This window comes from Nerophis ophidion, linkage group LG20 (assembly GCF_033978795.1).
Source record: "Nerophis ophidion isolate RoL-2023_Sa linkage group LG20, RoL_Noph_v1.0, whole genome shotgun sequence".
NCBI lineage: Eukaryota > Metazoa > Chordata > Actinopteri > Syngnathiformes > Syngnathidae > Nerophis > Nerophis ophidion.
Window position 1 is genome coordinate 40,604,692 of NC_084630.1, and position 18,302 is coordinate 40,622,993.

An 18,302-nucleotide genomic window follows, 5' to 3' on the forward strand; every position below is an offset into this window, starting at 1 on the left:
AGCAGCGTTCAAAACCAGATGGAATAATCACAAGGCCTCCTTTAGAAACCAGACTTTGCGGAATTCTACAGAACTCAGCAAGCACATTTGGAACCTCAAAGACAATAATGTTGAATATTCTATAACATTGCAAATTCTTGCATCCAGCACACCTTACAACAGTGGTAATAAAAGATGCAACCTATGCTTAAAAGAGAAACTGTTACCCCAGTCTGCTGACTTGCTAGCAGAGAAGTCAATTTTTTGAAAAAAGCTTTTTTAATTTTAAAGGACAATGTTTTATCAACTGATTGCAATAATGTACATTTGTTTTAACTATTAAAGGAACCAAAAATATGACTTATTTTATCTTTGTGAAAACATTGGACACAGTGTGTTGTCAAGCTTATGAGATGCCATGCAAGTGTAAGCCACTGTGACACTATTGTTCTTTTTTATTATTTTTATAAATGTCTAATGATAATGTCAATGAGGGATTTTTAATCACTGCTATGCTAAAATGATAACTAATATTGATGCTGTTGTTGATAATATTCATTTTTGTTTCACTACTTTTGATTTGTTTTGTGTCGTGTTTGTGTCTCCTCTCAATTGCTCTGTTTATTGCAGTTCTGAGTGTTGCTGGGTCAGGTTTAGTTTTGGAATTGGATTGCATTGTTATGGTATTGCTGTGTAGTGGTTTGTTGGAGTGATAAAATGTTTTTATTTTTTTAAAAATGAGTATCGATTCTGATTGCACAACAGATTCGTTTTGTATTCGAATCGATTTTTTCCCCACACCCCTAATATATATATATATATGTATATCCATCCATCCATTTTCTACCGCTTATTCCCTTTTGGGGTCGCGGGGGGCGCTGGCGCCTATCTCAGCTACAATTGGGCGGAAGGCGGGGTACACCCTGGACAAGTCGCCACCTCATCGCAGGGCCAACACAGATAGACAGACAACATTCACACTCACATTCACACACTAGGGCCAATTTAGTGTTGCCAATCAACCTATCCCCAGGTGCATGTCTTTGGAAGTGGGAGGAAGCCGGAGTACCTACTGGGGCTGGGCAACGATTAAAAATTTTAATCGAAGTAAATCACACTTTTTCTCTGATTAATCGCGATTAACTGCATTGTATACGCAAAGCCCAATAATGAATTCAAAAGTAGTGTGTAGTGCACCTTTATTGGAATATTCTCCCACATGAACAAAAGCGCCAAAACATTTGTTGTGCAAACACAATTCAAATCAGTCCTTGTTAAACAGTAGCAGTTAAATAGCATATTTTATGAAAATCAACTCAAAAAATGTAAATACAAACATTTAAGCTTATTGCCACTGCCAGGGTATTTAAGTTATCCTGTTTGTTATGGAAAATAAATATAATCTACATACAAATCTCTGAGCCACAATCATAACATCTGAACAGGCAATTTCTGAGGTAACAGCAGGAACATTTTTTTTATCAGGGATCTTATGTTTAAAAAACCTATATTATAGGTAGTGGGCTGTTTTAGGGAATTTTTGATTAAATTATCCGTAGTAGCAATATTAATAATGTTGTGTTTATTCTGCGTAGTGCACTTAAAATAATTATGACCATGTCTAGGAATTGATATGATGGGAATTTTCCGATTGTTTGCTTGGTGCTTTGATAAACTGAACGCATCATATACATGGTACTATATTGTGATGTTATGAGCCAGGGAATAAAAGAACTACCCTACCCAGCATGCAACAGGAGTGACGAGCATGCGCGGTAGCCCGGTATGGGTTGTGTGTTGCCATGACGGCATCTCGTATGTTGTGATATGCACGCTCTGAAAGTAAACGTTTAGAACTCAGCTAACACTCCTGGTCTGCATTATTCATAAATAGACGGACAACACATATACTCCGCTGCTTCACAGGCCGCTGGATGTAGCCGGCAAAGTATTCCCATGCTAGCTAGCCGGTCTAGCAAACACGCGTCATTCAGTCCAAAACGGCCCGATCTATCCACATTCAGAATTGTCTGGCGGTCGTAAGTGATCCCGGAGTGACCACGCTGTAAGCCAGCCATGAAATTTGCAGAATTGTCTGGTATTTTTGCCAAATGTTCCATCTTTACCAACAGCCCCTCCACGCCGAAGCCCGTCCGGTCGCCGCCATCTTTATAAGAAAAGGCGTTAACAAAATAAAAGCATGTAAACACCATACGCAAATGTGCAATAAAATAATTGTCGGCGTTAATAGATTGATGAGTTAACTCGTAATTAACGCATTAATTTGCCCACCCCTAGTATATATATATATATATATATATATATATATATATATATATATATATATATATATATATATATATATATATATATATATAAATGATAAATGGGTTGTACTTGTATAGCGCTTTTCTACCTTCAAGGTACTCAAAGCGCTTTGACACTACTTCCACATTTACCCATTCACACACACATTCACACACTGAGGGAGGGAGCTGCCATGCAAGGCGCCAACCAGCACCCATCAGGAGCAAGGGTGAAGTGTCTTGCTCAGGACACAACGGACGTGACGAGGTTGGTACTAGGTGGGATTTGAACCCGGGACCCTCGGGTTGCACACGGCCACTCTCCCACTGCACCACGCCGTCCCTATATATATATATATATATATATATATATGTATGTATGTATGTATGTATGTATGTATGTATGTATGTATGTATGTATGTATGTATGTATGTATGTATGTATGTATGTATGTATGTATGTATGTATGTATGTATGTATGTATGTGTGTGTGTATATATGTGTATGTATGTATGTGTATATATATATATATGTATGTGTATGTATGTATGTGTATATATATATATATGTATGTGTATATACAGTATATATATATATGTATGTATGTATGTGTATATATATATATATATGTATGTATATGTATATATATATATGTATGTATGTATGTATATGTATATATATATATGTATGTATGTATGTATATATATATATGTATGTATGTATATGTATATATATATATATGTATGTATGTATGTATGTATATATATATATATGTCAACTGCATTACACCATGTATTTGAGGTTTTTAAGTAGGGCAGTAATTACTTACCCTAGTAATTAATTACTCTTATTAAAGAGTAATTTCGATCCTAATTCAATTACATGTTTGGTAAAGTAAGGAATTACTTTTATTCAAGTCATTTCCAGAACACAGCTTGTCACACAGCATCATGAAGCAGTTGGCAGGTTGGTGTTCCTGGCTAACACCTTTTGTGTGTATGTCCTATAATAAAGTTTATTGTTAAAGGTTAATTATTTTCATGCTGCTGCAGAAGTTTAAAGTCCTCTTAAACCAGAGCACTTTATTCCACATTTGTTATCTTATGTTCTTGTTAGATTAAGACTTTAGCTAAGCTAAATGTTTTTGTTTAAAGAAGATTGGAGACTATATTTAACATTTCTTATATATTCGAGGCTTTTTTCCTCTTTAGTCTGGATCCTACATTTTCATAACAATATGTAATATGTAGAATATTGACCATATTTTGGTCATTTTAAACATTGTTGAACTGATTTTCTCATCGCATTTATTTCAGCACTTCCGACTTCCGGCAGCGACAAATGTGTGTTCCTGCTTTCGGAAACAATGTATGTTCAAATCATGGCGGACTTGGTAACAGACAAAGAAGATGACTTTTTTAGACGAATGAGGATTCACAACCTCATCTTTTTGAAGCTGAATATACCGATGATGAACTATTGGTTATAGAAGCCAGCCTGAAGAAAGGGTGAAACGTCAGAGCAGACAATGCCGAGAGAGCGAGGTCGCCGTGACTTTGTCGCTGTAAATGTGGAACTCGGAGCCAAGCTTTTTTAACATAAATGGAGTGCTTATCTAAAATAAACCGGGGGAAAAAATGTCCCCACCCAGCTGGACTAAACACACATCTGTCCATCGAGTGAGTCGCTTTAATGTTGATCATGAAACGTGCAGCACGTCACGCGTGTTATTGCGACCACAGTACATGTGCTGTCGAGCTAGCTCTGTACAAACAAAACATGGAATGCTCATACTTGCCAACCCTCACGGTTTTCCCGGGAGACTCCTGAATTTCAGTGCCCCCCCCCCCCCGAAAATCTCCCGGGGCAACCGTTCTCCCAAATTTCTCCCGGTTTCCACCCGGACAACAATGTTTGGGGCGTGCCTTAAGGGCACTGCCTTTAGCGTCCTCTCTTACCGGAAAAGGAGACTATTATATATGTCTCCGTTATCCATAGGTTTATCTATAACCCATAAAGTAGGCAGGCACGTAGCTATTTTTCAGTGTGTGTTTATTCGATCCGGCACGTTAATACACTGACACACAACATCCGGATCCCCCTCATGCAGTGCTTCAAAACTACGGCAAGTAGTAATGTCCACAAACATAAAAGCAGAAGAACAAAGAAGAGACATGGTGTATGTTATAATCATGGCGGACTTGGTAACAGACAAAGAAAATTGCTTTTTCAGACAATTGAGGATTCACAACCTTTTTGAAGCTGAATATAGGGAGGATTTGCTATTGTTGGCGGTTTGATTGCTCCCACTAGCTGCATTGCCGTCACCTAGAATGAGCCGATATTTACACGTCTGAAAAAGTGCAGTTCACCTTTTAAATAAATAAATATTTTACACCAAATTTCTCATTGAACTTTTCTAAAGCCTCTTTCGTTGCGCTGTCCTCTAATCTAAACATCAAATATGAATATGATCGATGCAATTGACACAGTCTTTTCAACAAGGAAAAGAGGTTCGGGGAGCCTGTCTGCCCTGAAGGAACCACTGCTGCGGGGTACGTTAGAGATTCTTGGGAATTATTGCAGACCCATGTGCCTCTCAGCTCTTTCCATCGAGGACGTGGAAGACATCTACCTATTTGGAACTGTGATCGCGGGGCACCTGCTGATTGGGCTGGGCATTTCTCTGGTGTATCGTCAAATTTGGAAGACGATAGCTGCCACTCAAGGGGCCCAACAGCTGTTCAACGCAATGGAAGGATTGGGAAACACAGACTGGAGCGATTTCTGATTTGAATCGCAAAATGGATCTCATCTTGGAGAAGTTTGCTGAGAAGGAATAATCAAATTGAATTTGAGAGATCCAGCATGGACACAGAGAAGGCGAGTCATTGTTTGGACTGCTCGAAGAAAAACATCATCTTAATCTACGACTTGACTCCCTCGAATGGCCTTGATGCAACCAGGCTGTTCTGAAGAACTCCCCCAAGGACTCCTCAAAGATGGACGCTATGCACCTTCCTTTTTTTTCAACAACACCTGATGTCGAACTTGAGATCAGCCCCAGTCCACAAAACCATTTCAACATCTCACCCAAGTTAATTGGGCATACATGCACCCCCCCCCCCCCCCCCCCCCCTCCCCTTACCAAATCAACGCCTTCACCACTGCTTAATACCTCTGGGGTTGTGGATGGCTGAGTAGTGCTTTATAGCTGCAGCCGGCCTCCAGGGCCCCAACTTCCCCCTACCCCCTCTGTTGCAAGTTGGTGTGATTAAATGTACCATGTTTATGTGTGCCATGCTATGTGAGGTTTTTTTTTTTCTCGGACTGAGTCTGGACCCCTCCTGAGGGTCCAGCCTTAGACTGATATTTTTTTTACTCTTCCCCCTTTCCCGATGTCACCTTTTTCTCACCTTTTTTAAGGAGCGCTGTAAGCGTTTGATCCGTTGGCGGTCCCGTCTTGTCCCTCCTGTAACGTAAGTCTGCTCTTAGTGGGACTGTGCCGAAAATGTCATTTCAGTTCTTATGTGTCTTGTACACGTTAAGAATGGACAAAATAAAGCTGCTGTCTGTCTGTAAAGGAGATGATGCTGTTGACCTACATAGCACACATCAATCAACATCTTCATGTTTGTGTTGCATTACCTGGCACTTTGACACCCTAATCTGATTTATTGACGGATTATTGGCGGTCTGGACTACATTACAGAGCTTGTGTCTGATTCGGCCACTTGGCAGAGTCCTCGTCCTCTGCGGGCCAAGTCACGGCATTACTGACTTGGCTGAATGTTCGGATGTATCATTTCACATCAAAAGCTGACTTGATGAATATAATGTAAACCCTGTCTACCCCGCAGTTTTGAGGACCAGTTATAGACCATTAAGAGTGAAAAGCAAATTTTATTTACACCCGCATACAAAACATTCTAACTTGGATTGTTTCCCTGGCTTGGGGACTCTCCCGAAGGACAGTGCGGCGAAGACACAACAAACTCCCTTCTTGTCTCTCATGGACACACACCTGTTGTTGTTGACTTTGGACTAGCGACTGCCCAATACATCAACGGGCTTACACACGCACACATCCACAAAAATATACGCCACACATAAACACCCCATCCCCCAAACCCAATGCCCACGACGCAAATCCCATAGGGGTGATGAATGGATGGTCAGCGCCTGAGAGCTGCGGCCTACCATAATGACCCCGAACTCCCTTCCGTCTGTTGCTAGATATCTGGAGATGTATGTTGTAATATGTATATGTGATAGATAGATAGATAGTACTTTATTTATTCCGTCAGGAAAATTACAATTTTCAGCACAATCCCATTCAAGATCAGACAAACATTACAGGGAGACAGAACAGGATCGCTGACGGGTCTGCCGGCTTCCAGCGCCCCTTACAAAAAAGATGACATATAGGTAAACAAGGGGGGGGAAGAAAAAAATTGAAGATTAAAATAAAATAAAAAAATCGGTCGTAGCCTAGGCCCTGGAGTGGGGGTGCAGACTGAGGCCAAGGGAAGAAAAAAAACAACTCATAGCCATAGTACACATCCCTCTTCCATGTGTGTAAGAGGGAAACATCAAACATCAAAGAACACAGAGGACATTAAAGACATTAAAGCAGCAGATACAAGCAGACACTTCTACATACAGCTATGAATAAAAACTAAAATAAACATATCCACTGTGGTGGCCTCTGCGGTGTTCCACGCCATCGTCCGCTGGGGTGGAGGGAGCATGGCCAGAGACAGAAGCAGACCCAACAAGGCAACCAAGACAGCCGACTCCACTCTCGGCCAGTGTCCAGTCCGCATGGATGAGCGAGGATACGTCCAAGGTGACTGAGGTGTCCGACACCTGCTCACCCAGCCAAGACACAGCGAAGCCTCTCCGTCCCAGTAGCTCAGTGCTAGCTCCGCAGTCCTGTCCCATCATCCGCATCTCCTCCTGCTTTGCTATGGAATTTTTTTTTCCCACTCCAGACTGGGCCCCCTTAGGAGCCCAGTCTAGATTGCATTTTTTTACTCATCCTTCCCCAGCGTTGACCTTTTTTCCCATCTTTTACGGGACGCATTATGGCTACCCATCAGCGTTCTTATTCTGTAACCCTGTACACTGTTTGTTTGTCTCATCTTGAACAGGTTTGTGCTGAAAACAAAGTTTTGTTGTACTTGTGCAATGACAATAAAGACCTACCTATCCTATCCTAAACACACAAAATAATGTTTTTTAGTGTGAATACACGATGGAAGAAGTTATTATTGTTTTAATTATTTTTTGGCTTCTTGCAGATGGCTCCCTGTCATCACGTCTCCAATTCAAACATCAACGGTTCACTGAACAACCAGGGGGAGACCGAGGGTATGTTCAATTTTCTATTTTTTTCCCCGTCTCCTCTTGTCCGGAGTGGAGTCCTTGTCTCCTTATTTCCTCTCTTCCTTCCTTTTGTCATCAATCCCTTTTTCTCCCCTTCTTTCCTTCTTTTCCAGCACGTGGTTTAGGGCTGGGCGATACGGCCTTTTATTAATATCACAATATTTTTAGGCCATGTCAGGATACACCATATATATCTGCATATTCTGCCTTAGCCTTGAATGAACACTTGATGCATATAATCACAGCAGTATGATGATTCTATGTGTCTACATTCAAACATTCTTCTTCATACTGCATTAATATATGCTACTTTTAAAGGCCTACTGAAAGCCACTACTAGCCACCACGCAGTCTGATAGTTTATATATCAATGATGAAATATTAACATTGCAACACATGCCAATACGGCCTTTTTAGTTTACTAAATTGCAATTTTAAATTTTACTGGGAGTTTCTTCTTGAATACGTCGCGTAATGACGTGTGCGCGTGACGTCACGGACTGTTAGGAAATACGAGCGCTGCACACACACACAGCTAAAATTCGTCTGCTTTAACCACATAATTACACAGTATTTCGGAGATCTGTGTTGCTGAATCTTTTGCAATTTGTTCAATTAATATTGGAGAAGTCAAAGTAGAAAGATGGATTTGGGAAGCTTTAGCCTTTAGCCACACAAACACACGGTGATTCCTTGGGGCGGCATAGCTCGGTTGGTAGAGCAGCCGTGCCAGCAACTTGAGGGTTGCAGGTTCGATTCCCGCTTCCGCCATCCTAGTCACTGCCGTTGTGTCCTCGGGCAAGACACTTTACCCACCTGCTCCCAGTGCCACCCACACTGCTTTAAATGTAACTTAGATATTGGGTTTCACTATGTAAAGCGCTTTGAGTCACTAGAGAAAAGCGCTATATAAATATAATTCACTTCACTTCACTTCACTTGTTTAAAAGTCCCGGAGGTGAAACTTTACTATGGATCACAGCGGTCAAGCGAACATGGATCCCGACCGAATGTCAACCAGCAGGTTTCGGTGAGAAAAATTGTGGTAAAAAGTCGCTTCTTACCGGAGATCAGCTGAGCTTGCGCCGTCCATAAAGCTGCCGTCGACACCTGTGGACACACACTTCTGACTATCAATCAATCAATGTTTACTTATATAGCTCTGAATCACTAGTGTCTCAAAGGGCTGCACAAACCACAACACAAACCACTACGACATCCTCGGTAGGCTCACATAAGGGCAAGGAAAACTCACACCCAGTGGGACGTCGGTGACAATGATGACTATGAGAACCTTGGAGAGGACGAAAGCAATGGATGTCGAGCGGGTCTAACATGATACTGTGAAAGTTCAATCCATAATGGATCCAACACAGTCGCGAGAGTCCAGTCCAAAGCGGATCCAACACAGCAGCGAGAGTCCCGTTCACAGCGGAGCCAGCAGGAAACCATCCCAAGCGGAGGTGGATCAGCAGCGCAGAGATGTCCCCAGCCGATACACAGGCAAGCAGTACATGGTCACCGGATCGGATCGGACCGGATCCCCTCCACAAGGGAGAGTGGGACATAGGAGAAAAAGAAAATAAACGGCAGATCAACTGATCTAAAAAGGGAGTCTATTTAAAGCCTAGAGTATACAAGTACTGTTAAACTCCCTAAAACACTAGCAACACAATAGCAAGATAAGGGATTTCCCAGAATTATCCTAGTAAATGTGTCCAAAAACATCAGAATCCGTCCCGATGCAATCGCGTTTTTTTTTTTTTTTTTATAGTCCGTCGCTATCAATATCCTCAAACACAAATCTTTCATCCTCGCTCAAATTAATGGGGAAATTGTCGTTTTCTCGGTCCAAATAGCTGTTTTTGTTGGAGGCTCCCATTAAAAACAATGTGAATATGTGAGGAGCCCCCACACTTGTAACGTCATCATCTGCTACTTCCGGTACAGGCAAGGCTTTTCTCTTAGCAACGAAAATTGCGAACTTTATCGTGGATGTTCTCTACTAAATCCTTTCAGCAAAAATATGGCAATATCGCGGAATGATCAAGTATGACACATAGAATTGACCTGCTCTCCCCGTTTAAAGGGGAACATTATCACCATTTCAAAAGGGTTAAAAACAATAAAAATCAGCTCCCAGTGGCTTGTTGTATTTTTTGAAGTTTTTTTTTCAAAATTTTACCGGTCTCGGAATATCCCTAAATAAAGCTTTAAAGTGCCTTATTTTCGGCTCTCTGCGAAGACACTGGCCATTTCCCTGTGACGTCATACAGTGCTGCCAATGTAAACAAACAATGGGAATACCACAGCAAGATATAGTGACATTAGCTCGGATTCAAACTCGGATTTCAGTGACTTAAGCGATTCAACAGATTACGCATGTATTGAAACAGATGGTTGGAGTATGAAAGTATTGAAGAAGAAACTGAAGCTATTGAGCGAATAGCTATTGAGCGAATTCATAGCCATAGCATGGCCGAATAGCTGCGTTAGCATCGCCGGTAAAATGTGAGGACCAAACGATCAGGACTTTCGCATCTTTTGACACTAGAGCAACTTAAATCCGTCGATTGGTAAGTGTTTGTTTCGCATTAAATGTGGGTGGAAGGAAACGTAATATAGTCGCAAATGCATCTACAGGTTATCCATACATCTCTGTGCCATGTCTGCTTTAGCACCGCCGGTAAATAGCATGTTAGCATCGATTAGCGTAGCATGTTAGCATCGATTAGCTGGCAGTCAACATCAACAAAACTCACCTTTGTGATTTCGTTGACTATCGTTGCAAATGCATCTGCAGGTTATCCATACATCTCTGTGCCATGTCTGTCTTAGCATCGCCGGTCAAATGTGGAGACACTCTGGCACATTCAATGGGGGTCTGGCGGCAGACACTTTGGCATCTTGGGGCCAGTGGTGCAACTTGAATCCCTCCCTGTTAGTGTTGTTACACCCTCCAACAACACACCGTCGAGGCATGATGTCTCCAAGGTTCCAAAAAATAGTCAAAAAAACGGAAAATAACAGAGCTGAGACCCGGTGTTTGTAATGTGTTGAAAATGAAAATGGTGGGTGTGTTACCTCGGCGACGTCACATTCTGACGTCATCGCCTCCAGCGCGATTAACAGAAAGGCGTTTAATTCGCCAAAATTCACCCATTTAGAGTTCGGAAATCGGTTAAAAAAATAGATGGTCTTTTTTCTGCACCATCAAGGTATATATTGACGCTTGCATAGGTCTGCTGATAATGTTCCCCTTCAAATAGGAACATCTCATTTCAAAAGGCCTTTAAACTTTCATGCAGAGAGGGAAATCACAACTAAAAGTGTATTTATGAAACAGTTATTAAGCAGTGGCACAAACATTCATGTCATTTCCAAAAAAAAGTGCAAGATTGTCAGAGGCATTTTAAAACAAGCTACGAGTGCACTTTTGTGCATGATGTCACTATGATGACTTATCAAAACATTAAATTAAAGTGCACTTTTTGTACAGAACGCCACTACAATAGTTTAAAAAAAAAAGCGCACTTTTGTGCATGATGTCACACAAGATATTTCAATAACTGTCACATAAAAATGAGCTGCATATCAAATAGTGTATGTCCTTCACTATGTGGTAGGTTCCTGCGGACGCTATCTCCTTCTGTTGATTTTTTTTTTTCATACGGTGTTGATCTGGAAATAGCTGCTCGGGCATTTGGTGGGTGTGGCACCGAATGGAGATGTTCTCTAGTGAGTGACTTTTCAAATGATGCTACACTAGCAGTGGTGCTACTTTTTGTAGCAACGCTTTTCCCGCATTCTTTGTAATAACATTGTTATTCTGAAGCAAACTGTGGAAGGGGCGTGGCCTGCGGGCCTGCAGCAGAGCGGGATTTCGTCTGGACCGGCCTCGAAATCAGCGACAGGTGCGTAGAGGGCCCACCTGGGCCTTTTTATCTAATCACCTGTCGCTCTGTTATAAGCAGCAGCCAGGAGGAGAGACAATTGCTGGAAAGCAACTGAGAGACTAATTGAAAAAAACTAAACAATGTTTTACCCTAAAACAGGCTCTCATGTCGGTGTTTGGTGGTCTAAAGAACCCCCAGGAAGGCAAGCCCAACACTAACCAATAATAAATAGATTACTTCTTACCATTAATGCAACTTCTTGAACATACAAATGCATGAAAATGTTTTATATCTTGAAGGTTATTTTTGACACTGATTACCAGCAGAATTATTCATTACTTATCGTGTTAAGCAATGTCAGCTCAGATTTATCTGAGAGCCAGATGCAGTCATCAAAAGAGCCACATCTGGCTCTAGAGCCATAGGTTCCCTACCCCTGCTGTAGTGTAATGCCCGCGTGAGAACTGTATACTCGAATATCACGATATAGTCGTTGTGGTTTGTGCAGCCCTTTGAGACACTTGTGATTCAGGGCTATATAAATAAACATTGATTGATTGTCATTTTCTATATCGTACAGAGACAAACCCATTATATATCCAGTATATTCCATATATCGCCCAGCCCTAACGTGGTTTATGTCCTTGTCTCTCCTTCTGTTCCTCGTGCAAGCTTTTCAGAATTGGTCATTTTTTAATTTCACTCAACTCTGGTCATTCTTTTCTATCCTTAACTTCACCTCTTTTCCTCCCTTTCTCTCGTTTCCCATTTTTACCGTTCACGCCCCTTTCCTTTGGTGCCTCTCCTTTCCTTTTCTTTCCTCTCCTCATTCCATTCTTGTCATTTCCTCATCCTCTACCATTTCCCTTTTTTTGAGGGCGAATTGACCCAAATAGGAAAGGAAGCATGTAGCAGAACTAGAAGAGGAAAGAAAGATAGCATATGGATGAAGAAAGGAGAGGCCTAAGGTCATGTCCTCTCCTGTTGATTTTTGCTGAAGGATGTCATTGTATGAAATATAGGTCTAAGTGAGACCTACATAGAGGTTTTTTGTTTAATGTCGCTACGACATTCCTACTGGAAGTTACAGGCAGTTTTGTCAGTGTTTTCTTCCTAATCATCCACTAATCATGTTACGGTCTTTTTTGCCCCTGGTCCACAGTCAACGGTAACCATAGCAACGGCCTGTCCGCCACTGTCCTGGACAAGTACGCCATCGGCAAAGTTATCGGCGACGGCAACTTTGCTGTGGTGAAGGAGTGCGTGGAGAGGTAAGTTAACCGGACGTCATGTGACCCTCTGGCATGCTCAGTTGTAAGTGGAAATATAAGTTAAGCGATTTAAAACAAAGAAAAGAAAAATTAGGACGAGGGATGTCTGATAATAGCGTACTGACGATATTATCGGCTGAAAAATGCTTTAAAATGTAATAATGTTCTTTTATGTTCTTGTTAGCTGAAGCTGAAAATGTTTTTGTTTAAAGAAGATTGGAAATTATACTTGACTTTTCTTATATCTGTGAGGCTTTTTTCCTCTTAAGTTTGGATCCTACACGTTCATAACAATATGTAAAATATTGACCATATCTTGGTAATTTCAAGCATTGCCGTTACTGATTTTCCCAGCGCATTTATTTCCGCACTTCTGACTTCCGGCTGCTACAAATGTGTGTTCCTGCTTTCGGAAACAAACACTTGTGTGTTCAAATCATGGCGGACTTGGTAACAGAAAAATAGATGACTTTTTTAGACAAATGAGGATTCACAATCTTATATTTTTGAAGCTGATTATACCGAGGATGAACTACTGGTTATAGAAGCCAGCATGATGCCAAGAGACCAAGGTCGCCGTGACTTTGACGCTGTAAATGCTGAACTTGGAGCCAAGGTATTTTGACATAAATGGAGTGCTTACCCAAAATAAACCGGGGGGAAAAACGTCCCCACCCAGCTGGACCAAACACATCTGTCCATCGAGTGAGTCGCTTTAATAATGATAATGATACATGCAGCACGTCATGCGTGTTATTAAAACTACAGTACATGTGCTGTCCAGCCGGCTGTGTACAAACAAAACATGGAATGTGGGCTAATACGTTAACAGTGAAGTGAAGTGAATTATATTTATATAGCGCTTTTCTCTAGTGACTCAAAGCGCTTTACATAGCGAAACCCAATATCTAAGTTACATTTTAAATCAGTGTGGGTGGCACTGGGAGCAGGTGGGTAAAGTGTCTTGCCCAAGGACACAACGGCAGTGACTAGGGTGGCAGAAGCGGGAATCCAACCTGCAACCCTCAAGTTGCTGGCACGGCCACTCTACCAACCGAGCTCTGCCGCCCACACAGTTAGTAATGATTTTTCATGTTTTTCAGTTTAAATGCTTTAAAATTTAATATCGGAAGTTATCGGTATCCGTTTCAAGATTATCTGTATCGGTTTCAAAAAGTAAAATGTATGACTTTTTGATACGCTGGTGTGTACACGGACGTAGGCAGAAGTACAGAGAAGTACAGAGGGTTCTTAAAGGCACTGCCTTTGCGTGCCGGCCCAATCACATAATATCTACGGCTTTTCACACACACAAAGGAATGCAAGGCATACTTGGTCAACAGCCATACAGGTCACACTGAGGGTGGCCGTTTAAACAACTTCAACACTGTTGCAAATATGCGCCACACTGTGAATCCACACCAAACAAGAATGACAAACACATTTCGGGAGAACATCCGCACCGTAACACAACAGAACAAATGCCCAGAACCCCTTGCAGCACTAACTGTTCTAGGACGCTACAATATACACCCCCTTCCCCCCCCCAACTCCGCCCACCTCAACCTCCTCATGCTCTCTCAGGGAGAGCATGTCCCAAATTCCAAGCTGCTGTTTTGAGGCATGTTAAAAGAAAATATTGCACTTTGTGACTTCAATAATAAATATGGCAGTGCCATGTTGGCATTTTTTCCATAACTTGAGATGATTTATTTTGGAAAACCTTGTTACATTGTTTAATGCATCCAGCGGGGCATCACAATGTGTTCTTTCCACCACTGTATATATCGGTATCGGTTGATATCGGTATCGGTAATTAAGAGTTGGACAATATCGGGATACCGGCAAAAAAGCCATTATCGGACATCTCTAATTAGGACGGTTGAAAGTACAAACCCCGTTTCCATATGAGTTGGTAAATTGTGTTAGATGTAAATATAAACAGAATACAATGATTTGCAAATCCTTTTCAACCCATATTCAGTTGAATATGCTACAAAGACAACATATTTGATGTTCAAACTCATAAACTTTGTTTTTTGTTGCAAATAATAATTAACTTAGAATTTCATGGCTGCAACACGTGCCAAAGTAGTTGGGAAAGGGCATGTTCACCACTGTGTTACATCACCTTTTCTTTTAACAACACTCAATAAACGTTTGGGAACTGAGGAAACTAATTGTTGAAGCTTTGAAAGTGGAATTCTTTCCCATTCTTGTTTTATGTAGAGCTTCAGTCGTTCAACAATCCGAGGTCTCCGCTGTCGGTCTCCGCTGTCGTATTTTACGCTTCTTAATGCGCCACACATTTTCCATGGGAGACAGGTCTGGACTGCCGGCGGGCCAGGAAAGTACCCGCACTCTTTTTTTTTTTACGAAGCCACGCTGTTGTAACACGTGCTGAATGTGGTTTGGCATTGTCTTGCTGAAATAAGCAGGGGCGTCCATGAAAAAAACGGCGCTTAGATGGCAGAGTATGTTGTTCCAAAACCTGTATGTACCTTTCAGCATTAATGGTGCCTTCACAGATGTGTAAGTTACCCATGCCTTGGGGCGGTATAGCTCGGTTGGTAGAGCGGCCGTGCCAGCAACTTGAGGGTTGCAGGTTCGATCCCCGCTTCAGCCATCCTAGTCACTGCCGTTGTGTCCTTGGGCAAGACACTTTACCCACCTGCTCCCAGTGCCACCCACACTGCTTTAAATGTAAAAATTAGATATCTGGTTTCACTATGTAAAGCGCTTTGAGTCACTAGAGAAAAAGCGCTATATAAATATAATTCACTTCACTTCACTTCACTAATGCACCCCCATACCATCACACATGCTGGCTTTTCAACTTTGCGTCGATAACAGTCTGGATGGTTCGCTTCCCCTTTGGTCCGGATGACACGATGTCGAATATTTACAAGAATAATTTAAAATGTGGACTCGTCAGACCACAGAACACTTTTCCACTTTGCATCAGTCCATCTTAGATGATCTCGGGCCCAGAGAAGCTGGCTGCGTTTCTGGATGTTGTTGAGAAATGGCTTTCGCTTTGCATAGTAGAGCTTTAACTTGCACTTACAGATGTAGCAACCAACTGTATTTAGTGACCGTGGTTTTCTGAAGTGTTCCTGAGCCCATGTGGTGATATCCTTTAGAGATTGATGTCGGTTTTTGATACAGTGCCGTCTGAAGGATCGAAGGTCACGGTCATTCAATGTTGGTTTCCGGCCATGCCGCTTACGTGGAGTGATTTCTCCAGATTCTCTGAACCTTTTGATGATATTATGGAGCGTAGATGTTGAAATCCCTAAATTTCTTGCAATTGCACTTTGAGAAAGGTTGTTCTTAAACTGTTTGACTATTTGCTCACGCAGTTGTGGACAAAGGGGTGTACCTCGCCCCATCCTTTCTTGTGAAAGACTGAGCATTTTTTGGGAAGCTGTTTTTATACCCAATCATGGCACCCACCTGTTCCCAATTAGCCTGCACACCTGTGGGATGTTCCAAATAAGTGTTTGATGAGCATTCCTCAACTTTATCAGTATTAATTGCCACCTTTCCCAACTTTTTTGTCACGTGTTGCTGGCATCAAATTCTAAAGTTAATGATTATTTGCAAAAAAAAAAAATAAAGTTTATGAGTTTGAACATCAAATATGTTGTCTTTGTAGCATATTCAACTGAATATGGGTTGAAAAGGATTTGCAAATCATTGTATTCTGTTTATATTTACATCTAACAAAATTTCCCAACTCAAATGGAAACGGGGTTTGTAGAAAAGCGGTATACAAGTATAACCCATTTACCATTTGTTCTACTGAGCATATTAAACTATAAAACTAAAATGTCTTCTCCCCTTAGGCGCCATTAAAAGATTCTCGTTGTCTTCGGAATGTGCGACGTCTCGCTGATTCGTCTCGTTTCCGCTGCCGACTTTCATTGATCTCTCAGCTCCCCCGCCGAGCACAAACGCTTTACTTCCCGTTGCCGTTTTACGGTTATGGCCGCCGTCTTAATTGCACGCCGTCTGTCCTTACAGGTCCACGGGGAAAGAGTTTGCCCTGAAGATCATCGACAAGGCCAAGTGCAGCGGCAAGGTACGTCTTCGTTTCGTCGTCTCCGTCTTTGTCCTGACGCCGCTCGCCCCCGGCAGGAGCACCTGATCGAGAACGAGGTGGCCGTGCTGCGGCGCGTGAAGCACCCCAACATCGTCATGCTGGTGGAGGAGCTGGACACGCCCACTGACCTCTGTCTCGTCATGGAGCTCGTCAAGGTGGGATCCTTCATTCTTCAACGTTACTCACCTGTTGATTTTTAACCCAAATAACGATTGGGAGTGCACGAGAAAGTAAAATGGGGGAAAATAAATGTTTTCAACAGAACCGTGCCAGCAACTTGAGGGTTGCAGGTTCGATTCCCGCTTGTGCCATCCTAGTTACTGCCGTTGTGTCCTTGGGCAAGACACTTTACCCACCTGCTCCCAGTGCCACCCACACTGGTTTAAATGTAACTTAGATATTGGGTGTCACTATGTAAAGCGCTTCGAGTCACTTGAGAAAAGCGCTATATAAATATAATTCACTTCACTTCACTTCACCGATGTTTATGAGCGACTAAATGCTGAGTCGGCATTTTTAACGCTTTGTGGGTAGCTTGCTGCAATTCTCTGGGGATAGCTTCCCCTGTAGCTTACCGTACTTCCTTGAACTGCCGCCGGGGCGCTAATTATTTTAAAACCTCTTCACACTCAGGCATTTACCAAAGGCATGCGGTAAATTTAGGCCTGCGCTTAAAAATTTGAGTGTGATGTAAGGATACATCATGAAAAGCACATTTAATTAAAAAAAAACGTTATTATGGTCTTACCTTTACTTATAAATAAAGTCCATGCGCAGCTCCTTCTGTTCAAAAGAATCGATAACTTCTTTATAGAAGTCTTCCTTATCTTTCTTCAGTTTTAAAAATCTCTGTCTCGATGGAGATCTTCCTTTATTACCTCCTGCTTCGATTGAAAGTCCAGTTTAGAAAACTGTTTGATTTTAGATATGTAATCCTCCATGTTAAAAGTGCAAGCGAGAGGAAAAAATAAACGATGGCTGCTCACTCTTGCTGCTTGTTGTCACTTCTTCTGCAGCCGAGTAGTCGCAAGAAGGATCACTAGCGCCCTCTACCACCAGGAGGCGGGAGTCATTTAATGACTCATATTTGACACACGCAGCTACGGTATATTGATAAAACATAGCTGCTTACTGTTCTTTTTAGCATATTCAATAGCTTGGACCTTAAATTCTACTGAATAGCTCTTAATCTTCTTCACTTTATGCCATTTCAAATGATTGAAATCAGCCTCCTCCATTTTGAAAATGATGACAGGTGAAGTGTCACTCGTGACGTGACGAGTTTGACCCTGTGGAAATTTAGACATGTGCTAATAAAAATAATATTTTGCGAAACGAGTTTGATCCGGCGTTAAT

At 41.8% G+C, this 18,302-nt stretch overlaps 1 protein-coding gene across 5 annotated transcripts in view; it reads left to right on the forward strand.

Moving 5' to 3' along the window:
* Positions 1 to 18,302, forward strand: part of dclk2a (doublecortin-like kinase 2a) — a 126,808-nt gene that overhangs the window by 91,128 nt on the left and 17,378 nt on the right. For 3 of the 5 annotated variants that reach the window (XM_061881224.1, XM_061881226.1, XM_061881225.1), the window contains exons 7-12: positions 7,590 to 7,659; positions 11,366 to 11,412; positions 11,510 to 11,588; positions 12,733 to 12,841; positions 16,868 to 16,925; positions 16,982 to 17,101. In XM_061881224.1, coding sequence (XP_061737208.1) covers positions 7,590 to 7,659; positions 11,366 to 11,412; positions 11,510 to 11,588; positions 12,733 to 12,841; positions 16,868 to 16,925; positions 16,982 to 17,101 — 483 coding nt within the window. The remainder of the gene's footprint in view (positions 1 to 7,589; positions 7,660 to 11,365; positions 11,413 to 11,509; positions 11,589 to 12,732; positions 12,842 to 16,867; positions 16,926 to 16,981; positions 17,102 to 18,302) is intronic. The other 2 variants (XM_061881228.1, XM_061881227.1) reach the window with 1 other exon arrangement.